The sequence below is a fragment of the Chaetodon auriga genome, chromosome 13 (genome assembly GCF_051107435.1).
Source record: "Chaetodon auriga isolate fChaAug3 chromosome 13, fChaAug3.hap1, whole genome shotgun sequence".
Classification (NCBI taxonomy): domain Eukaryota; kingdom Metazoa; phylum Chordata; class Actinopteri; order Chaetodontiformes; family Chaetodontidae; genus Chaetodon; species Chaetodon auriga.
Genome location: NC_135086.1, coordinates 6801237 through 6825932, shown reverse-complemented (window position 1 = coordinate 6825932; position 24696 = coordinate 6801237). Strand labels below are relative to the sequence as shown.

General features: G+C 43.9%; 1 protein-coding gene across 3 annotated transcripts in view; it reads left to right on the top strand.

The window, feature by feature from the left end:
- LOC143330157 (partitioning defective 3 homolog B-like) overlaps positions 1–24696 on the top strand; it is a 186221-nt gene that overhangs the window by 106251 nt on the left and 55274 nt on the right. For all 3 annotated transcript variants that reach the window (XM_076746438.1, XM_076746437.1, XM_076746439.1), the window contains exons 20-21: positions 10077–10187; positions 10608–10991. In XM_076746438.1, coding sequence (XP_076602553.1) covers positions 10077–10187; positions 10608–10991 — 495 coding nt within the window. The remainder of the gene's footprint in view (positions 1–10076; positions 10188–10607; positions 10992–24696) is intronic.

Below are 24696 nucleotides of genomic sequence, written 5' to 3'. Positions count from 1 at the left end.
GAACCCGACATCGTTCCCAGTTTCTGCATTAGTGTGTGCGAGTGTGTGCGTGAATGGGTGAACATGCGTAGAATCATCGTGGGACACTTTGGATGGAAAGCGCTGTATCGGCACCGTGCGTGGTGGCCTGAGCCATCGGTGTATGGACGTGTGTGTGTGAGTGGGCGGATGTTGAATGCACACACACATATGTAAGTGCAGTCCAGTTATCGTTTAAGCATGCATTCGTTGTGGTCATATGCCTGTTTGTATTCATTTGGTCCTGTTAGCATGAGGTCACAGCTTGCGTCACTGCAACAACCAGCATTTTATTTCATTTCATTTATCTTTTTTTTTTTAATCTAATGTCATCAAATCAGATTAATGAAGCTCGTAAACCACAAATACATACAAATCTTTTCTATCAATAGGGCCACATGAGTTAGCACCATCTGCGCACCTCATGCATTCACACTATATCAGATAAACATGAACACTGAGGTCTTTTTTCCACTCGTGGAGCTCTATCACATGCTCACAGGCACACAAAGACCACTCTTAAGAGCGCTGTCCCAATTTCCTTAAGAGCTGTGGAAAATTATCTGCTGGAACTATTTCGTGTGATTAACTTAAACACTATGTCTTCCAGTGTGAATGGAGCGCAGGTAGACACACAGCGTGAACGGGCGAAGTGTTTCAATGATGATCCTCTCTCCCTTAATTCCTACCTGCGATCGGGTTTTTTCACCATGCTAGCGTCTGGAACGGGATTTCACATGACCATTTTACAGATACAGATCCCAAGAAAAACACTTGCGTGCAATTTGATCTGCGAAATACACCCTCAGCCTTTCAAAATACTCGCACAAAAGCAATCTGTGTGAACCCGGACGTAGAAAAACACTTCCAGATTTCAAAGTCGGTTTTTATCGCAGTGATTAAATCTCAGAATTGCATGTTATTTAAAGTGGAATATGAGGCAATTAGACTAATATATACTAATTTTACTTGACTGAACAGGTTCAGTGCTTTCTTTGACGGTCTCCACCTCTTTCTTCACCTCTTTTCCACCTTGTTTTCCTAACTTGAGTCTGCTTTCACTCTCTCATAGCTTTAGTGTTCAGTCATTAGAGAGAGACCTTCTCCCGGTGAGCAGACATATTCCTTTTATGGTGTTAAAACGGCGTCTTTGTCATGCGGTTGAATGTCTGAATGGCTCTTAATACCTGGATGGGAGAATGCATTGAAGTAGGTATGTAATGTCTTAATACAGCATGTTCATCCCTCCTGTACCCACTTGTTATTTTTGTGGTTTTAGTTCAATGTCAGACCAACCTACCTGCTTAAATATCGGCCTCCATCTTTTTCAGTTCCACCTGAGGTGGAAGCCCTTCAGCCATTTCAGCCCTTCACTGCACAATATACAACTTTAGGTTCCATTAAATGGCCTTTACGGCCCTTATTTTTCACATAATATTTAGTTTTATCATTTGATTCTTCAAGCTTCAAAGGAAAGACAAGCGCCAATAGCGTCTCCCTTTATTTACAATGCTGCAGCCAACTGTGTGAGAACTCAGAAACCCACCTTAACGTTCTGTCGTTCAGCGCTCGTGCACTGTTGGACGTTATAAAACAGGAGCCAAATTCGCTCTGTAATAACATTAAGTGATGATATGATGTGAGAATGTATCAGTTAATTCACCGTGAGGAGGGGGAGTCGGCGTCCCTCGTGCTCACCGCGGTCATTAAGGCTTCGACGGCAAAACAAGTTGTAAAATCAACAAACAATGCAGTGTCTTTCACCATCATTACTGCTTTCACAGTCATTCACAGATACAGCAGAGAGCCTGCACCTCTGAGCTTTAGATGCATTTTATCATCATTTTATTGTGTCTGAATTCTGCTTGTTTTGTAATTAGAAACATCAGCAGGCAAAATCCCTCATGACCGTCAAACACAATCATGGATTCATACCGTTCTGGTGTGGTCTCCTCATTTTGTGTTTGATGCTGTTAGTATGGACTAACGTGCAGGCTACGTCTCACTGATGGATCATTGCTGGCACAATGTGATATATTCCTATGAATTCACAGATTACACACCTGAGGATCTCTGTAAAGATGGCTTTTTCTTCACCTCTGTCACCCTCTCACACTCTCTTACCATCTTAGCAATGTTTTAAGTGCCTCAGAGTTCAGGGAAGGTCGCGCTCAATCCCTTCTTTCTGTCTTCAACCAGCTCTCTTTCACGTATCTACCGTTCCTTTTGATTATGGTCTGGACAGCCTACGCAGCACACCAGAGAGTATCTCCAGTTAAATCCGCTTCCCTCTAAGCATCTATCCCTCCATCCATCCTTTCATCTGACCACCGATACCCCATCACGTCATGCCTTAAGTGCCTTAAGAAACCATATAATACCACCCAAGGATGTATTGACCTTTCCTCTGCGCCCATCTGTCATCTCCATAAGAGGGCCTTGATTAGAGCCCAGTGATAATTTCACCCTTTCTCTCCTTCCCCTCTCTCCTGCCATATTTCTGGAACCTCCCTCCACCCATAATCTTTCCATCTCTCCAATCCTTCCTCTCAGTCTGCTCCGTCCAGCTCCAGCTCCCTATCTGCATTTGATTGCATGTAATGGTGGTAGACTGAGAAGGCAAATTGGTGCTATTCAGTGCAGTTCAATCTAGGCTGAGCTGCTGATTTGTCACATTCATCTAAGGCCAGCTTTGATTGGCCTAATGGTCTGGAGGAGAGGTGGCATGAGATAGTCAACCTTACTCCTTAGTCTGGTTTTTCAGTAGTAAGTGTGAATGTTTACCATTGATCGGTTCATATATTTGACGGACGGATGCTGCTTTGTGTTTCTATCCATGCATCAGCTGCAAAGACACATTAAGGCCTCAGTGTTCCTAGAGTAAATCTATCTCTTATTGTACTGCACAACTCAGTTCACTTTTTTTTTTTTAAATTAAACTGTAATTACCAAAACGTCTGGATTGCAATTAAGTTCTTCACATTAATGAAGAGAGGGTGTAGAAAGCTTTCATGTAATTACTGTAATGTTTCATTCACATTGTTAACCCAGACGCTAAAGTCACACTCTGAATATGTGTTTGAAACGCCCTTTAAAGTGGACAGCTGGCTCTGTCATCGGAACTGCTGCCACCTGCCAATCAGATATGCCAATCATCTTTGTTTATGTGTGTGTGTGTGTGTGTGTTAGTGTGAGAGTCTGTGAGTGTGTGTAAGTGCACGTTGGTAACTGTCCTACCATCATGAATATTCATGTGCCGATAAAACATGATTGGTCACACAGTCAGTCAGTTGGCACAAGGTTGCTGTAAATCTTCCTCGGACGATTGGGAGTGTGCGTGCCTGTGTGTGTTTGCGTGTGCGTGTGTGTGTTTGCGTGTGCGTGTGTGTGTGCTTCCAAATTGTCTGCAGTTGTGTGACCCTTTGTTCTTCTCTCATCTGTGGATTCTTTCCCTCTTGCTCAGACCGTTAAGGTTGATACTCAAACAAATCTGGCAACCCTATGAACATTCATATTGCACACACACACACACACACACACACACACACACACACACACACACACACACACACCTACAACCCTAAGTTATGGCTCTACAAACATAATTAACATGGATTGAGAGTATGGTTCTCCGAGCTGTTCTGACATCTGTGTGCGTGTGCGTGTGCGTGTGTGTGTGTGTGTGTGTGTGTGTGTGTGTGTGTGTGTGTGTGTGTGTGTGTGAGGGAGAGAAATGGCCTGGACAAATGAAAATATGGTAATCTATTAGGCGAGACCGGGAATGTACCAGAACCAGAGAGGGCCTGGTGCTGCTGCTGTTGCCAGCGCATCATGTTTTTTGTGATTGTTGATTTGTGTACGTGCGCATGCTGTTCATTTTCAGACTGACAATGGTGTGAATTTATGAGAATCTATGATAATAAATGCGTGGTTGCCTGTTTGGTCGTAATCACGCATCGCCGTGCTCACCTCTGTCTGGCCTTGGTTGCTGTTTTGCGCCTGCATGTGCGTGTGTGTTCTTGAATTGTCTACATTCATCAGAAAACGTTTTTCAGAAACACTTTACAGTCGAAAACTTAAAACTCAGAGTGTGAACAGGACAAAAGCAAAAGACTTACAATTAGACCCCCATCCCCCTCTTTGAGCGCCGAGTCCGCCGCCTCTCACTGATACTTATAATTACACTCACTTCCATATGTGCCCCTTTTTCCTCCTTTCTCCTGTCCTCTCAACGCTCTCTCCAGCTGATCATAATGTGGCACCTCTGCGAGACTTAAAGTGCTCCTTCGTTGCCATTGTTAGCCCATCTCGACAATCTGGGTGCTTTTACTGGCCACTGCTAAATGCTGGGGGTGTTTTTTTCTCCTCTTTATTCAAAGAACCAGATAATCAGTATAATACGGCATCACAGAAACAGCATTAGCAGCAGCATTTAGCAGCGTAAGTGGAAATATGTACGAAGGACATAAGACATTAAGTAAATTAAAAATAAAAGAAAAAAATAATTCCAGAATAAGGGAAATAAGGAAACCAGTAAGAGTAAATAGCCAGAGGTATGAGCTTGTAACGCAGCTTAGAAGAGGCTTCAAACTGTCACATCGCTACAACACCGTTTCCAGATGAGCGTCTGCTGCGTTTCATAGCTCTTTGATTAGCTCACATATCAATCAGCTATGCCTGCTTTCAGCTCCGTACCACAGAAACACCACGGTGAGGTTTAGGTGAAGGCGATGTGAGATTTGTGCGAGGAGGCTGTTTCCAGTTACCGACTTTTGACCAGACGTTGGCTGCCATTGTTTCATAATTAGACAGCACATGCTTGAAAGTGGGGAAAGGCCCACCAGCTGCCAATCAAACATCATGACAGGAAGTCATTGGAGTGTCACGGACTTATGTCATGCCTGCCAATCATCTGTGTGTGTGTGCGTGCTTGCATCTGATTGTGTGCTTTCTCACACAGTGTCTGTCTGCTTTCATGCATCTGTGTTTGGGTGCATGTGTGTGCGCCTGTTACTGCAGCACACTTGTCAATCATCCACTCCCTCAGGGATCCATTTGCCAATGATAGCAAAGGGAGGCGTGTCTAAGGAGTGGCAGAGGGAGGGAGTGAGAGAAGAGCAGAAGGATAGAAAGAATAGGTGAAGTGAGAGTCACAGATGTTTGCACTGGTTTTCTGCTCGTTTGTCAGTGGCTTTTCTCCACGTGGACCATTCAGAAGCACAGCCGTCTGAGCGCTCGCTCTTCATCATCCTAAGCAGTGGGTGTGTGTGTGTGTGTGTGATGCAGGTTAAATTGTGGGTTGAGGTTGTGTTGGGTGATGAGCAAAACATCCAAATGTTCATGTTTGGAGTATTAAACATGTGGAGAAAAATGTAAAAGGGGCTTTCAGCAGTTAGGATTCCCATTTCATCCCATCCTCCCGTGTTCATCCTCGGGCTGCCGTCAGCGATTGAGCGCCTGTGTCCAGTGAGCTCTTTCTAGTGCTTTCCGGCTGAAAAAAAAAAATCACATCAGAAGTTGAGCAACCACACAGATTCTTAAGCCCATGGCCCACCAGTCAAACATTCCCCAACAAACACGGACAAACACAGATGTTTGTTTGGGCTGCCATGGCAGTCTGGCCTTGTTTGGAATTGTTTGGGGATGTTTGGTCAGATTTGACATGCTAAGTCCATGTTTGATGATGTTTGGTCAGTTTGCCATCCTTTCAGATGGATAGTTACATGTATAGTACACACATCCATAGCAGTGCAGCTCAGGCATGTCCTGTATTAGCGGTAAGATCACTGGACCAGCTGTGTATTTGTTCTCGTTCCTGGTATGGAGCGAGCTGATTTAGCTGAATGACTTCATTTTGGACCCTGGACAGGGAGGAACTCTTGGTAGAGCTGTGGGAATAAAAAAAAGAAAAGCTGCATGATGTGTCGTCTCAGCGATTTTCCAACCAAAACACCCCGATGACAACAGTCGAAGAGATTACCGAAAACCTTTGGGTTAGTGGAGCAGCTTCCCATCAGTTGAGCTGTACAGGAATGCTGCAACCTCAATAATGACAAAAACACTGCAAATCATGCTTAACGGAGATTTTGACGTCTTGTAAGTGGTGTAACCTTTTCCAGCAGCCTGTAGCACTGCTGTGGTGCGACTGGAGAGAAGATTACAAAACCAGATCTGTCTTCATTCCCCAGCAAAGATTAAAAGCTCCCTCGTGTTGTCCCCTTCATAACCGCTGCTTGCTCCAGCCACTTTCAAACACAATAGAACAAGGAGTGTCTCTAAATCACAGTAGATGTCGTCTTCACTCACCGTTCTGAGGTCATGTTTGACCAGTTCAGTCTGTTCTGTTTGGATTCGTATGATCAGCGTTCATCTCTTTCCTGTTGTTGGAGGACGTTTGATTGGTGCGTCAGGGGTGTGCAGTGATGCAGTGGAGGAAAAGTCATATCTAAGATAAACAAGCTTGTAATTTATCACAACTGAACCAAACCCAAAATGGCACAGCAGTCAGGCTCATCCAGTGTTTCTGCAGTGATGGCGTATGCACAGAAGTTTTCCAAACACTTGAACTGAAATGAAGCTGAATTTAAAAGTATATTCAAGGATACTGGCTGGGAGCACAGAAATGATGTAGATCTGTTATGTACAATAGATTCTGTGGTTGTACACATTGTTTACTCACAACTGTTTCGTAACGCATGAAGAGAAACCGTAATTCCCAAAGAAACCCTGTTTGCGTTCGCTCAGACATCAGAACTGAACGCTTGAATTTTTTTTTTCATCCTACCTTTTCCAACGCAGATGGACGCTTTAAGAAACCCGTCCATATATTTCTAATTAAATCTTTCTTGCATACACATGCAAATGAGTAGCCATACACTTTCCATACAGATTGTGGTGTTAGGTCATGAATATGTATGAGTTGTCGTTCTGTTCCCTCTAATGATAGAACAAGAGGTAATTTATTCATCCTAACTGGCTGCTAATCAGCTGTTCTTACCCTGATATTCCTTGTGAAATTATGCTCAAGGCATGATGTCGCAACATGTCAATTTAAAAACATGTTCTTGACGTCCGGACTACGTGTGTGCGCACATCTGTATGATGTGCGTGTTTAACTTACAGATCAGCCTGTTCATCTCGTCCATATCACGTGTGCTTTTCCTTTTTCCACCTTTTAGTAACTCATCATAAAATGCAAAAAAAAAAAAGAAAAAAAAGCCATTGTGAAATAGTTTGTGGTGACAGTTGGCTCATTGATTTAACTGATCACTCATGTTGGACAGAGGACATGTTGAAGGACATGAAAAGGAATCACAATTATAACTCGCTCACATGCTGAAGGCCACACGCAGGAACACACACTTTCTTGTTTAATTGTTGTGTGTCTTTGTCCTCTATTATGTTTCTGATTATATTTTATGTTTATATCTTCGTTCAGTTGTGTGCGTGTGTGTGTGCATCCATGCATGATGCCTCCCACAACAGCACAGTAATAATAATATCAAGAGGGACTGGAGAGAGAGACTAGGCCTAATTAAGCAGTAGGTGTCCACAGTCTCAGTGCTTCTTCCTGTACCTCCCTCGCTGTCGCTTTCCCTTCGCTTTGCTGCTGAATGTAGGTAAGTCAAACGAAGTTACAGATGGCTGCTTGTTTATTTGTAATCATCCTTGTTCATCTTAAGTGTCGAACTTGACCTCATGGAGGAAACGCCTTCACAGATGAACACAGGGAGTTAGAGAAGGAAGGAATGAACGAATGATGGAAAAAAGGGAAATATACCACATAATATAGAGATGCAGCTCAAGTTAAAGACAGCATTTTACACTCAAACATGTGTGAAACTCCATATATCAGTTGGGTAATCAGTGTTTTTAACCAAGTTTCAAAAGCATTGTTTACAATTTTCACTAATTTAACCCGTTTTTGTTGATTATGTCATGAAAGTAGCAGGATGGAGATTATTTAGAGGCTAAAAGCCAGTTTGATTAATCTTCTTGTGGACAGGTGAGTTAATATCTCGACACGTGTACAGTTATTTAGTCAAGGACTCCATCCTTCCCCTCATAAATGAAAGCTGCTTATGAGAACGTTTTAAAGAAGTACCTAATTTCGCTGTAGTCCAGTAGAGGTCCTGTACTTGGTATTTGGACAGTTGAGGCTGTCTTTCATATCTCTGTCAGGTGTAAGGTTTTGTCTTGTCTGTCTCCATCCGTCTACATTATCTCCTATCTCTTTCAATATATGGGTTTTGTGTATGAGCTCTTCTCTGTAAGCCTTTTCACTTGACAGTTATGAGTGTGTCAGGTTCGGTTTTAAGCTAATTTGAGTTGCAAGTAATACAAAGAGTATGAAATCCAGCCTTATCCCCAGCTTCTCTTCCATCTTTTCATTTTCTGCTGAGAAGCTGCGGCGAGAGAGGAAACGGGGACGACAGCGTAGACGAGGGGAGAGGAGGGGATGGGAGAGGTTAAGTGCTGTGAGAGAAGCGTTTGATACCAAGGGTCGAGATGAAGGGGTGACGGCGAGGTAAGCGATGGATAGAAAGAAACTGAAATGAGGGTAATGAGAGAAAAGGAGGAGAGTGCGGAGGTAAAAAAAAAAAAAAGGAGGAAAATGTAAAAAGGAATGGAGGTGAAAGAAGGGTAAGTGAGGAGAAGAGAGGGAGAGTTGAAGGAAAGGGTAAGCCTCTAACTCTGTAGGTAGCAGTAATTAGAGCAAGGCTTGTCCCCCGTGAGGCAGATACACACTCACACTGTTAATGCACACACACAGTTATAGCCTTTCATTGCCCATTGAGCCCCTCTGTGGGCTCTGAATGGGCTTCTTTAACCCCCAGTCCACATTAAGCATTTCAAAGAAACATATTAATTCAGCCAACTCAACTTTTTCTCTCTTTTTTTCTTTTGAACTACAGCAATGCACAAGCTAATCTACAGACAGTCACACCGCAAAGTGATGATCATCAGTGTTAAATAATGCACAGGCAGGTATAGAGATGCCTCGCAAACAGCAGCAGCAGCGTGTAGCGGAAGTGTAGACAAAAGAATAATGCATCAATAAATTCACTAGATAAATAAAACATAGGGTGTGTTATAAGGTCACAGTTTGCATGTTGGAGATATTAACTATTTAACATGTTTGACTGGCTCAATTAACCACATCCCGCTCACTGTAGTAGCTGCTGGGGCGTAAAGTATAATGAGCACTGAGCTTTTTTTCTTCCTTCCTCTGTTGCATCAGCATGCGAGCAGGCCTCTGAATGGCTCTTGATGACTAAATATCAATCAGACCTTTGTCAGCATGACAGTTGCCTTAATACCTGTCCTTGAATTAAGAAGAAAAGAACAAAAAAACACGGTTTCCTTCATCATTCTCTGTATATTCTGACATCTTTCACACTGTGTACCTCCACACACTGAAGTCCTCAAACTCCGACGCCGTCATTGCTCGTTCACATTCGGTTATGAAGTTCAGTCAGGTGTGTGTATTTGTGCGTGTGCGTGCGTGATTCATGGTCTTCTCCAGGTAATGATTTGTCCGGGAGTGCTGAGTGTGCTGTTGATGCTGACCACACTCAAACTGTATTGACCGCTGTGGTCTGAGTATTGATATGTGGCCACTTAAAACGGGCCTCTAAGTCTATCGTGTGTGTGCCATCTTTTAATTTAGATTAGGCACCACAGAGTACAAAGTCACAGTGTGAAGCAGTAGCTTTACACTGCTCATATTCTGTTTATTCCAGTGTTGTTTGCCTCTATTTGTGTTTGTCTGTGAGTGAGAGGTCAGAGGACTGAGTCGCAGGCCATGTCAGAAGCTCTCACAATGAATAACAGTGTGTGTTTCTGGTTCGTGTCGCTGTGCATGCGCAGGGCTTCAGCCGTGTGTGTTTTGAATGAACAGTGTTAACGCAGCGTCGGTTCCTCGTCGGTTTCCACAGCGCCACATCCTGCTGAAGGCTGTTGAAATCCCCACACAGATTTAATTCATTATGATGTTTGTCTCTAAATGTCGTAATTGTTTCTGACTTCTGTCTGCATCACTGCTTCTCTCTGTCCAGATTCGGGAAGAAAAAAGAGGAGAAGAAGGAGGCGAAGGCGGCTCTGCAGCGGCAGAAGTCAGACGTCCTGAGTGATCACGAGCTCGAGAGGATGAAAGACGAGAGGGAAAGGTGGGGGAGATAAAACTATTCTCATTTTTTGTGCTTTAGATGCACTGACATACAGACTCAGGTACCGTGTATATTCAGTTTGCTCGTCTTTTCTCAAAATTTGTGCCCGTCTTTTGTTTTCCTCCGTGCTTGCAGATGAGTGTTCATTTATCATTCTCATGGAACTCATTGAAACCACTTCATGCCATTCCTTTCTTCTATTGCGTCTCATTCTTTCCATTCTCCATCCCTCTCCACTCCATGCTCATCATTCCTGAGCTCTGTACCAATGGCATGCTTTTGTGAGGTTTGTTTGAAGACGTTTCTTTGCGGTAGCTCTTGTAATTCACTCATCATCAGCCCACTCGTCCAAATCATCAGTGGTTCAATAATATCTCAAGATGGCTTAACTGGCTCTCCGTCTGTCTGTCTGTGTGTCAGAATCGAGGCATCGCACCCTGAGCTGCGAGAGCACCGGCCCAGAGATCAGCAAGTTGGTGGCAGCGGCGGCGGGTCGGCGTATCCAGATGTTGAGGATGATGACGCAGACCCCAACTATGCCCGCATACAATCCTTTAGGGACCGAAACATGGGTTCAATGCCCCAACCGCTGCCTCAGTCACCTCCCTACAGTACAATTCAGCACGCCCATGCCCGCACCCCTTCCCCACAAGGCCCTTCTGCCTTTCCAGGCCACGGAGGTCATGGTAATGACCCCGTAGCCAACCCTGATGATGACCCCCTTGATAGGCTGTACGCCAAGGTCAATAAACCGAGGGGAGCTGCAGCTACGTCTCCTCCTGTGTCTGCTCCTGCCAGTGACAGGTAAGGCACCATGACCTTCTCTGACAGTATTAGTGTTTGCCAGCAGAATTGGTGCCATTTGTCTTAAATGAAATTTTAGCATATAAAAGGTCTCAGTATTGCTTTTGTCTTTTTGAAACCAGATAAACCTGGGCCTCCTTCCTGGAGTTTAGCCTCGGGAGGAAGCTCCCAGATTCCTCTCTGCTCCTTTCCTCCCGTCTTCAGTTGCACAGTGCAATATTATCTTGCTGATGCTTCATATTTCTCCCTCTCTTTTCCCCTCACCTGTCTAAATCAGGTTTATCTGCCACAAGCCTGTGTGTGTGTGTGTGTGTGTGTGTGTGTGTGTGTGTGTGTGTGTGTGTGTGTGTGTGTGTTTGACAGCACCAGAGAGATAGAGACAGACAAAAAAGAAAGATTGAGTTGTTTGTGCTTGCTTTGAGCTTCAGTATGAGCACTTGTGTACTCACATACCCACTGACATACATTTTGTGTGTGTGTGTGTGTGTGTGTGTGTGTGTGTGTTGTGTGTATCCCAGCAAAAAAAAAAAAGAGACAGAGAAGAAAATCACCGCAGGGCCCAGTGTGTTCCTCTCAGCTCCACAATCCTCACTCCTCACCTTTATTATGCAAGTCACAGCTCACTTACTTCTGAATATATCTACCACTATGGATATTCTCACACACAGACACACATCCGCCTTATTTCTGTTCTGTGTCTCCATGCGAGGAAGTCAACCTGTTTGATGGACAGCTCCAGGCTTCATAGAGATGTTTTCTGACACTGTGTCTTTCTTGTATTGTTTCCTCGCTGCATAAATACTGTGAAGACTCGCTTGACCTTCACTTCAAGGGTGGACTTCTTTTAAGATTTGACTGAAAAGCAAATTGCTAAAATCTTTGCTAATGCGCAACCTTAGTTGAGTTTCAAAACAAGGGTTAAGGGTGAGACATCACGGTGTTTAAGTCAATATTAGTATATGCTACTTAAACAAAGTGGCATAAAATTAATTTGTCCCAGCTTGAGTCTGCTCTTTAGTCATCGATATGCAGGATGTTGTTGTGAAATTGTACCTTTTAAAGCAAGTTTTAACCCCTCAGCTGCAGGCTTTCACACATATTCCATAATATGGCTTCCTACAGTACGCAAATGAATATGCAAGCCCTATGGATCCACTGTGGGCTTTACCAGAAGCTGTACTCGATCTAAGTTTTTGTGGTCATTTAGTTTAATACATCCTATAATTATTTGCTGAAGCTTTCCCGTCTGTTTCCTTCCTCAAAAGAAGGACAGCAAGTGTAAGAATGTCTTGATTTTGGAAACCTATATCCGTAGGCACAGCAGTCCGGGCAGATAGTGCTATTCATTTATCATCACTTCCTGAAACCTGATGATGCCGACAGCAGGAAGTCCAGGTATTGGCTGACAGTAATCGATGGTGCCAAAAAAAGAAGGCGGTGTGTCAGCGGTGTCTGTGTGTGCGTGACTCGGTGTTACAGCGTGTCAGGGGAGGCTAAAGCAGCGGCATGCGTGTGGGAGACGGAGATAAACAAAATCACTAAGGACTCCATTCCATCAGCGCCTCGGCAGAGCACACCCATTTACACACACGCACACACACACAAAATAAGAGTATGGCAGTAATAAAAACATCAACAACATGCAGCTCACACAAACAGACACTGTCTCGTCGTTGATAATGTTGGATAATGATGATAATTTAAGGGATTAAACAACACCATTGGCTGAAGTTAGACTGCCCTCTCTGACCTGTAGCCTCCCCTGGAAGTATCCGGTTTGCTTAGTCCGTGGAAATAATACTTACTTTTAGTAGGCTTTGAGTCTAAAATAAAGATTTGATGGAAGTTTAGGTGAACAGGACACAACGCTTAATGCCTGCGGTGAATTTGGCTGCTGCTTTCACTTTAAAGTGAGTTTTTGTCGCATTAAATGACCAGTGTGGAGGATTTAGTGCCATCTAGTGGTGAGGTTGCAGATTGCATGCAATCGAATATCCCTCAGCTTCCAAGTGTGCAGGAGATGGTGGCGAAGGAAACTCGCATAGAACGCCAAAGGAGTTCTTTAGAGCCAGAATTTCCATGCTAGGCTAATATACAGTATAAACAGACCTGTCAGCATTGAGAAAATTAGGGAAACTTTCCTGTGCCCCGTCCTGGGCCATCCCAGCACCCTTACCACTGTCCACATACACCCTCACATGAAGACATGGGTAGAGTTGACAGGTGTGCTGTAGAAACATGGCAGTGCCAATATATCCCTCTAGATCCTACACTGTACCTTTAAGAATATCTTTTTAAGTAGCGTCTTCATTTAAAGCAGTGAACATCATCCTAAATTATTGCCTGTTTTGTTTACTGATAGTGAAACAAACAGCTGATTATACTGCTGTTTTTTGTTTCAATAGTGCTGCATGCCTTTAATTTCTGGTCATCAACTATCAGTAACACACACAGGAACTGACTCTGTATCAGCAGTATGATCCTTTTTTTTTTTTATTATTATTACCTTTGCTCGCCCATGCAGTCTGCTCTGTTAATGGCGGTGCACCTGCAGTAATTTGAAAAGACCCCGTAGTGATTTTACTCTGGCACTCGGCGTGAGCCAAATGCTAAGAAAGCTCATAAATGCAGGCCGCTTTTTTTTCATATCTGCTGTCATACATGCGCAGTCAGCTGCTCCTCCTGCACACGATGCTTGAATCTGTCAAAAGCTGAGAGGAAGTCTGTAGTAGAGGCAGAACTTCTGACACCTGAGGTTTGATGCACACGTGTATGTTGATTTACAGGTCTGTGTGTGTGTGTGTGTGTGTGTGTGTGTGTGTGTGTGTGTGTGTGTGTGTGTGTGTGTGTGCATTTGTGTGTGTGTGTGTGTGTGTGTGTGTGTGTGTGTGTGTGTGTTCAGAGATTTATTTTTTTATCAGTGCTTTTCTTTAAACAGCTCTATTATGGAAGGACAGTTATTTAAGCACACAGTGCAGTAATATATAACACTGTCTGCCTCTCAGACAGCCCACCACCTTTAATTCTAAAGGGCACAGCCAGCTCAATGCCTTACGCATGGCAGCGTTTAATGCAGACTCATTTAGTAAACCCATTACACACACACACACACGCACACACAAACCACACATTTGGTAGAGATTACACATACACAATGGCACGGATGTGTTGTGGAGAGGAAACACACGCACACACACTCTCACAGAGGCCTAAATAATCTGCTGTGTCACTTTTTCTCCAATTTCTTTCTTCCTGCCTCTTTCCACAAAGCTAGAATGAAGTATTTCCTCTGTCATCATCCTTTACATAAGACAATGTCCATAATAAGGCATCTCATGTTGAAAATGCTGTGTGAAAACAACGTCTACACGAGCATTTGTGGGTTGTTTTCATTTCCGTGGTACTGCCCTGAGATATCAATCCATCTAGTTTTTTCTAAAGCTTTAAGACAGCAGCTTTTCTGTGTGCTTGGCTGTATTTCAAAATAAGTTTTCACAGAGTAGGTTGAAGCTGGAAGAAGGTTGTCTTGCAATATTTACTGGCTTGTGTCATTGTCGTCACATTTATCCACCCCGGACTGTTTTCAGAAGTCTTCGGGGGTCAAAAAGCCAGCTAAGTGTGGATGGAGTGCTAAATTGGAAAGGGAAAATATGCATTTTCAAATTTAGTCAGCGTAGTGAGGACGCACAGTCATTCTCCTGGCGTCCACCCTCCTGCAGCTCCTCTGCATGTCTTCCATCTCAGCACACGGATGGACAGATTGGAGGGCCCGAGTGGCTGACACAGGGAAGGGAAGGGAACCAGGGTGGGAGAAAAAACGGAGACAAGCAAAGGAGCCCTTCAAAAGATTTTCAAGTGGAGAGCAGGATTCTTTGCCCACCATGTACACACACACACACACACACACACACATACACACAGAGTCCATTTTCTGAAGTGACTACCAAAGCCTTGCATGAGTGCTGCCCTCCGTTTTCTTGAGTGGGCGCCCCCTCTCACCCTCGCCCAACCACCTAACCCTTCCAAGTGCCCCTTGCAGGTTACCATAACAACCACGACCTCTGGCACTCCACCAATTAGAAAACAATCAGCCTGGAGAGACCAGAGTGGAGGGAGCATGAGAGACGGGAGAGGTACTGTAGCGCATGAGTGAAAGATAAGTAGAGAGCAAATAACATGAAGCAGGAAAGAAACCCAGAGAGCCTCTCCTGACCTGAGGAGACGAACAGCACGGTACAGTCGCAACGCAGCCCAGTGCAGCACACGGCTCTGCTCATAATGCTGCGTGTTTTCAGGCCGTGTCAGACAGGTGTTGATTCACGTCTCACAGAATAGTAGCAGTAAAACATGCACACAGCTCTCAGTTTGTGTTCGTGGGATTTGTGAAGCTTTTTTTGACGCATGCCTCAAACAAATAAGACCACGGTCAAGCTGACAGTAGCTCCTCCTTCCACTGGTGTTACCACATCATCTGCTGGATTGATAACACCAATAACCGTTTACCGCTTATTGAAAAGAGTTCCTGCTCCGCCCCCTCCCCTTCCTCCGTAGTGTTGCTCCATTCGTGTTTGTTTTGGGGTTTGCTCGACTAAAGAGGATAAACATGTTTGAAGTGATTTCGCCGTTGGCTTTCACTTGTCCCACCATCTGCCATTGCGAGAAACTCCGAAAACTTTAGCTCTGTTTGTGCTGGAAGAGCAGCCGTCCTCTTACTGCTTTATATCACGCAGTAATAGCCTTTCCTTCTGTATAGCAATCCAGCAGACTTCCTGTGAGATGCCAGTAAGTGCGACACAATGTCAGATGTAGCGTGCAGACTGGTTAGGCTTCTTTTGATGACTAGAAGCTACAAGTGGACACCATGTACTGTACATTATCTACCATATACAGCTTGCACATATAGATTGCACTTGTCTCACTTCACAGAGTACATGAGTGGAGACAATATGTGTTCCCAAAATGTGTACAGACAGTCTGAATGATGAAATAGAGATGAAGAATAGAGGGAAGTTGGTACAGGAGAGATGAGCTTTTAGCATTGCTTGGCTGGTCACTCGAGAGGCTTTCCTTCCTCCATCTTAATTAATCAGACATTCTCTCAGCTCAACGAGTGCCACACACACACACAAAAACACACCCACACAGTAATACATACTCACTGTCTTTGTCTTGCACACACACACACACACACACACACACACACACACACACACACACACACACACAGTGGAGGGAGCTTTTAGTGGGTGCCTTGTTGGTCTGCGCAAGTGCTGTTTTCCACCTCACTCTCTTCTTGTAGGTAATTAGTTTTGGTTGGGCGGGGGCTTTGGTTGGGGGGTGTATGTGTGTGTTTTAGGGGATGTGTCTTTGCTGGTTTTTGGTAGTTACATGATTTAGGCGCTAATAAGCTTTAAAGCAGGGAATATAAGTCTCAAAATGCACGGATTAATTGCTGCATCGGGAGCAACAACTCACAGGACTGATTTCTAAAGATTTCATTTGCATTTCGGTCGATTCTACAAGGATCCAGTTCAAGTCCTGCTGTCTGTTTGTGACATCTGCACAGGCGGCTCCTTGCCCCTCTGATATGCAAGACAGCTTTTGCATTTTTCTGACAAGTGACATGCAATTAATGACTGTCCTCTCCACAACAACCACAGCTTTGGTTGTTTGTTGCTGCATCTTAAAACATGCCTTTCCCTCCTGACTGATACTTTTTCATGGCAAGAAACCCAACAATTGATGCACATTCGACCACAGACCCCCAATTTGAGAGCGTTTTGTCTTGAGGAATCCTCACTGAGTAAGTTTTTAATTTTTGATTTGAAGATTAAGAACGTCTTCATAGTCAATCAGCGGTCAAACTTGTGTTGTTATAAATTACAGTCAATCAAAATGGGAGACCCTGTGTCTTTCTTTGTAGTTCCAACCTCTAAAAATGTGATGAAAGTTAAAATATTCAACTCCTTCTATTCCTGCTGGGGACCCCCTACAGCCCACTCAAGGACCCTGTTGGCCCTGGCCCCCAGGTCTAGACAGTCTGTCTCTAATGATTACCACTAACTAGTTTTGCTTCCATCTAAACTTTATAAAAGTTCTGTGGGCATGTATTTGTGTTAGAAATGGTTGTGGCAGATCTACAATGTGCTCATTACGGAAAAAGGAAATGTGGAATTTTCAGCTAATTTAAAGACTGAGAAAAGCAAGTGGATTCAAGGAGCAGTGCAGATATGAGAGAGAAGTTTGGAGAGTTTCTGAACTAAAGGGAGCTAAAATGGAAGGGTAAGTGGGATTAGGAATAAAGGAAGGAAGGGAAGTTGAAGAAAGAAAACGGGGAAGGGCTGAAACAGAAGAGATGTATGGAGAAGAAAGAGCCAGAATGAGTGTTTGGAGCTGCAGGAACAAAGGAGCAGGAGGAAGTGTTGAAGAAAAGATGAATTTGTTTCTAAAAGCAGGAAGGGAGGGATAGAGGGTAGAGAAAGTGAGGGATAAAGGTTAGAAAGAGTAGGGGAAGCAGACAAATGAGCCGAATGAAAAGAGAAGAAGAGCGAACCGCAGAGATTTGAAGAAAACGGTTGAGGGTCAGTGCATGTTTAGAGCTGAAAAAAAAAAAAAAAAAATCAAAGAGAAGAGGATGATTTGGAAGAGAGAATATGGGGATCTGAATTTTCTGGCATGAAAGGAGGCGTGAGTGGACCCAAATAATTGCAGGAATGAGAAAAGTGGATCAACTCATGAATTGAAAAGGAGAAAAGAGGAGGTAGCGAGGGATTCAGAGGGGAAGAGAGGCTAAGTGGATGTTTTGGGATAATTCAACAGATGAGATGAGGAACGAGTCGGCCAGAGTGAGGACATGCAAGGTGAACGAGGAGGAGGGGGGTCAGCGAGTATCCAGTGCTGAAAGGGCAAATTAGACGGAGAAAAGGATATGGGAAAGTAGAAGAAAGTAAGGGTTAAACTGAACTGAAACACTGCGAGGAGAGAATGTGAAAAGGACTAAAAGAGAGGAATGAGAAGAGGTTGGGGGGGCAAGGGATGGAGAGCAGATGAGAACAGAGCCAGAGTGTGTGTTTTCCGGACTCAAAGCGTGTGATTCAGCCTGGCTAATAAGGAAAAGCTCTCAAGAGGCACTCGTCCGCTCCATCCCTTCCTCCCCCCTTTGCTCTCTTTCCTTCAATATACCCTTTCTGAGTCTCTCTCCGCCCTGTTGCACTCTCTTCCTCTCATTTATGATTTCCGCTGCCCGCATTTGCACAAGTAGTTCTCAATGAAAAATAAATTCCATGCAAAGGACATCCTCCCTCAGCGGAGCACGAACGCAGTGCGTCTTAAAAGGACACGCAAACATATGAGCACGCTGAAAGTTTCCAAACGCAAAGGGCTTTACGTTCAGGGGCGGAACTAGCTTGGTACGTCGTTCCCATGTGTATATCGACGATTGTGGAAAAGTAGATTCAGTTGTAATTTCAGTAGTGGTAACCTCTAACTAAGCAACATGCGCTCTCTGATTGGGCGGTTTTGTGCCTAGACTGCATGTCTCAGGCTCGATTTGGTCGTGTTTGGTGAATTTCTTGTTTGTTGCAGGTGCAGCTCTGCTCTTCCACCATGTGTGAGCTTTCAGCAGAAAGCTAAGAAAATATATGTTTAGTCTGTTTGTTTTCGCCTCCATGTACTCAGTTTGAGCTTGAAAAGTAAAATTAGGGTTAGCTATCATGCTTGAGGTTGGATGAAACGATTCTGTTGAAGGTAAAGGCTGTTCAGTTACATCCAATAAAGCTTCCCAGGTTGTGTCCACATGACCAGCAAATATTTGTCTAACGAGCAAAGGAAATTTGACGGAGAGCAGAGATGAGGTCATGTGAAGTAAAGGTCAGCAGGAGCGACGTCTCAAACCGGAGTGATTAGAGAGATTCTAACTCGAGCTGTGTTCATCAATCAAGTGTAGAATGGCCTAATGGTTGGTGTTTGAGTAACACTTTAAACAACAGGGACCAAAGTAAACACATGGATATAACTGTGGAGAGAGCGAATCATTGTTCTCGTCTCGATCGTGTCCTGAGGTCAGACCCCCCCCCACCTCTCATTTTTCAGTTCTTTAGGTTCCTTAAAATGCACCTTTCCTATGAGAGTCCTCCTTTGTTCAGTTTAGAACTCTGATATAATCCATTAATGGCTCTAATATATCCGGATATCTTTGTTTATCCTGCTCAACCTGCCCAGACCTTTAAGCTTGTGCCGGCCGATCGGAAAATGCTCACATGAATCACTTGTGTAGTGGTTTCGGAAGGCACTGACAAACAATGTTGTCCTGCCAAATGGGGCATGGAAATCTGAAAACATTTTTATCGATCATTTTAAAGGCAATGACAAACAACCGATTTTGTCGTTTAATTAAGAGGACTTGGAAGGTAGTGGAGAACAGGGACCGTTAAAAGGGCCGTAGAAAACCTGTGATTGGTCCACATTCTTTTTTTTTCTCAGTGTCACTGTCATGCAAATAGCCCCAAATGTCCCCCTGTTTCTTTCTCCCAATCCCTGTTGCTGTCATTGTTAATTTTACATCCACTGGACCAGACACTTTCAGACATTTTTAGTCATTTAACATCAGATCATGATAAAATCTTATATGGGTAAAATGATTAAATTAAAAGAAGGCAACAGTTTTCATTACAAAAAGACAAAATTAACGGTAGTGCAGTACATCTGTCTGCTTCTGCCTCTTAAATATAAACCAAACGTACGCTGTAGGTAACCCCTGGTGTCAAGTATTAATCCAGCTCCAGACAGTTGCCGTCCACAGCTATTGTGCTTGGCAGAGACATCAGGCAAATCGGCCTCCTGCCACGAGCGCGGCTGTTAAAGTCAAAAGGGAACGTCGAGCCAGACGTCCTGCCTACACGATTTCATGCCAGCCAGTTTACCACCTGTAGCACTGCCTCTCTCTCTGTTTGTCACACACTCACACACGGCTTGTCTAAATAATGTTATGCCAGACAATTTTCAATCTGCACGATACGCTCGCGCGCACGCACACACACACACACACACACACACACACACACGCACGCTGATTGTCATGACGATAGGATGCCAGCCTCCTCTGCCACCGTGAGCGTCTCCGTCGCACACGCGGGCATTCAGGCAGCTCGTCTGATTGATGTCATGGCAGTCGATAGAGTGCTAATTACTCCCCGTGCTTAGACGGCGCCATGTAAGGAGCAGTGTCATATCCTGTCAGCTGCATTTAAAAAACACGTGTCACTTCCTGTTAGCCTGCAGAGGAAAGGAGAGAACAAGAGCAACTGACAGCACATACACTCCCCGTTTCTCTCTATTCTCGCCCCTTTCTTTTCTTTTCTTTTTTTTTTTTTTCCTCTGACCCACCTGCCAGCAGTGGTGATCTTTTGTTGTCAAACTTCATTAGTGGAGACGCCAGCTAATTAGAGCCCAGCGCAGGCTCGGGAGATTAGGAGGAAGAAGATGATGAAGAGAGAGGCGAGGGAGATGCGGAGGGAGGGGAGAGGGAGGCAGGGCGGAGGAGATGGAGATGAGCAGATGATGAAGAGATTAAGATGGAGTGGGAGGGAAGGAGAGATGGATGGTATCAAGGTAGGGATGGAAATGACAGCAGAGATGATTACCTGCACAAACTGTGGAGGGTAGGACGAGGCGAGAGAGCGAGAGAAGGATGAATGGAGGTGAGAGGAACTGAAAATGGATCGCGGAGGAAAGGCTGACAGAATTGTGAATATTTACGGCTCCAAATGAGTCACAGTGAGGAGAAATGTGAGAGGGAAATTGTATACATCACAGAAATGTCAAAACGATAGAACATAGAATGAAAGAAAGCTCATATCCCTGCCAACACGTGAGGGAGAGTAACATTGACTAAGTTGTTTTTGTTACATGCAAGTAATCCTGCGTGTGTGTGTGCGTGTGTGAAACAGAGATACCAGATACATGGACAGAGTGAGATAATGCATTGACCTGTGTCCGTTGTTGTGATCTAGTTGATCCTTGTAAGACACAGCTGATAACGATCCTCTGCTCTACAACTAGACACCGGGGAGAACACACACACACACACACACACACACACACACACACACACACCAGCATTTGTGTACGTGTGGAAAGAAAAAGACTACAACTCCCTCTTGTCATCCTCAGTCAATATTAAACTGCATTTCTTCTGTCGCGCTTCCACACAGTTATCGACTGTGGTTTGTGTCCTGTCGGTGAGTCCAGCCTAAAAATAATGAAAGAACTGTTGTGTTTAGACTTTTCCTTTATGGGTTCAAATAGCCAAAATACTAATTCATTGATCTGAATATTGAGTATTGAAGTTGCATTGAATTTGAAGTGATCAGACTGCAGTTTGTGTCATCGGCTGAAAAGGTTTTCTGCTTTATGGCATCTAATTCTAGAAGGAAGTCGATGTTCATTTACTGTTGCATTGAAAAGGATAATCCAGTCGTCTGTAACTCTGGCATTTTAAAGCTAAAAAAAAAAAAACAGTTTTCTTGCTGCATTGATCAGCATCAGCAGGATGCAGAGTCACAAATGTCCTTGAATAGGGGTGAAGGAGCCATTTGTATACAGCGTGTAGCATCTCTTAAGCTTCTAAATCAGTTGCACTCGATGTTTTCAAGCTTTGCTGATTTTTCCAAATGGCTGTCATGACTTTGGGTTCGTGCTAATGAACGGAAATCCTACTTCAGTTTTTCAGAAGGTCGACTGCTCTGCCACTCGATAGCATTTTTATCCCTTTCTTGTCCTCCAAGAACGCAAGACTGACACACGTCATATTTAGAAAGTAAAGTACAATTTTACTTCCTCTGCTGCTGACTTGTGACAGTGCACATCACAGTCTGCACAGTCCCAGTGTTGCAGCAGCGCTCGCCTGAACCTGCAAACCTCCTGCAGGTTCCTGTGGTTTTGTGCAGCTTCTTTTTTTTACACACACATTTGCCAGCATGCGATGAATCAGACTGAGCTGAGAGTCTGAGTGACATATTCCCCTCGTGACACATCTAAGAGGAGACCATACATCACCTGTGTGTTCGCCGGTCCCTGAGTGTGTGCAGCTGCTCTCTAACGCGTGTGTGTTGCAGCTTGTGTGGCAGACTACACCCCCGTCCTTTGGCCATGCTGTGTCAGATTTATGAAACCTTTCAGCTAAAAGTCATCTGTTACAGAGCGCTAAAGAACATTTCTGTTGTATCCATCTCTTCTTCTCTCTTTCTTTGTGTACATCCTTCATTAATTAATACCAATAGATCATCAGGGGGATATGTTGGTAATGGATTTGCCTCATCTACCAGCATGTTTTTTTAATTATTGATGTTGTTATTAAGTGTAGCTTGAAGTGAACCAGGCCAATAGTTCCTTTTCAAGGTATTAAACTAAATGTGGACATTAAAGCTTGAATAAATAACGTAAGAGCTTAAACATGCGCATCGTATATTTTTCTTGAATGGACCTTGTTTGACAGATCTCACATATCGTTAGAGATTAATGTTAAACATACATGACCTGTGATCACACTTTATCCTGGCTTAAGCTTGAGTCTCACTTTTAGAAGCTTAAAGATCCCAAAACTGATTAAAAGCAAGCCCGAAAACACATTTTAAGGGTGTTACTGTAAGAAATTGCAGCCTTTATAACCAGGCTCGTAAATATTTATGGGCTTTAATAACAAGGATATATTCCCTTACTGTGGACATTGATATATTTTAGGTCATATCGCGCAGTGTTATTAATGGAACAGAAGTCTTAATTATTAATAGTGCTATTATTAACAGCTGTGCTGAGTTTCTGATTCTGATTTTAAACATTTATGGAATTATTATTGGTGTGACAGAGTAAGAGCAAGAGATTGATCTTTCTGGGCTTGTGCGTGTGTGTATGTGTGCCTAAAAGAGGAAGAAAGATGAGTCTGTTGCTGGACTGAAGCTCAGGCCCGTGCTTTTATTTTGAAACATGTACGCTTGGTACGTGACTCATCCTTATACCCAAATCAATGCCATATACCCAGTTGATGTTACTCCTGACGTGAGATTGAAGCACTTAAAGAATGAAATCATTTCACTGGCAGACGTGTTTTCTGTGCAGAGTCATGCATCGCGCACAAGCACAGAACGACGCTGCGCCTTCAGGCTATCACCAAATGAACCGATCCCACTGGTGTTTAATGACTGCAAGCCAGTAAAAGAAAGTGAAGTCATACAAGTCTGCTTTTCTTGTGGCTTGCTTGTTTCTCTAAAGCTAATCAATAGCTTCCTCAGCCTGTGGTCATGGAAATATTTGCATGTGTGTTTGTGCGAGAGTTGTGTTATGTCTTTGTTTATCATATTTATTTCGTCTCGAGCCCACACTCTGCCTTTTATGTGGGGTCATAAATCGTATAAAGTACCCTTTGTGTGTGTGTTTGTGTGTTGTTGTGTGGGTGTATGTGTTTACTTGTGTGTGTGTGTGTGTGCGTGCATCTGTGGGCAGAAAATGAATGTTGTGTACATTTTACCACCCTATCCTCCTCCTCCCCTCTGTCAATAAAATGGAGCAGAGGGTGAGGTGGTGTTTAGGTGTGTGTGTGTGTGTGTGTGTGTGAGTGTGAGTGTGAGGTGTGTATCATCTGGAGCTCTTTGTGACACAAATCATTTCTACTGTGATGCATAAACATGAAACAGCACAGCAAAAAAAGCAGAGTGGACCGAGCCTGCAGGGGAATAGAACAGAGCAGAATACATTTCACCATCGTCCAACAGCAGCTTCAGGATAAGTGCAAATTTTTTGCTGAAGCTGAACATTTTTCAGCGTCTGTTTGAATCCTCCCATGTCTTCCCGCTGACTTTATATGCAATCGTGCCACTTTTAAAATGCACTGCAAGTTCTGTTTAAACAGACCTAAAGCCTTTGTTCCGTTTCTCATGTTGAACCCTCTCCCTAATTTCCAATTCATCCAAACTAGTCCTAATAAAAAAGAATAGGATACCACTCAAGACTCGAACACTTCACAAGAAGCCAGCAGTGGAACAGAAACCCCATAAACACACTGACGAGAAGGGTGTTGAGAGACGCCCAGTTTAACCAGGATTTGTGAGGTGTCATGGGTAGCTCTAGATGCACAATATGTCGTTGATAAATGTGTGTCGAGGGGGCAGGGAGAGGATTTCCCAGTCACTCTTGTATTTAGGACATTGCTGCTTTCCTCGAGCACATGCAGTCAGAAAGGCGTGGTCGGAGCGTGAGGGCTTGAGCAAAGGGAAGATGTGCGACACAAATCGATCGCCTCCAAACATGAGTGTTTATTTCTGTCTGTGTGATACTCCTGTCGTGATCTGCCAGCTTGCCCCGAGATATTCGTCTGCCTCCTACGTTCTGGGAAACTGTAGTCCCCATGATAATGAGCAAGGCGGTGATAAATGAGATAGCACATTTTGACTGGAACCAAAAAAAAAAAGTTAGTAATGGCACTTCAATAAAACTGATGAAGAAATTTATAAAAACTTAACTGCAAAGGAAACATTTGACTTAGACAGAAAAGAAAAACAAGCTGACAGAGCAGTCAAGGCTAAAGAATGTGTTTTGCTCCGTCGTAAAGTGCAGTTAGCATCTGATTTCACCCTGCTCCAAATCTTCTCTGTGCACAGTGGATGTTGTGTGTTGCTGCTGACGCAGCTGTCTTACTCTCCTCAGCTAGAAA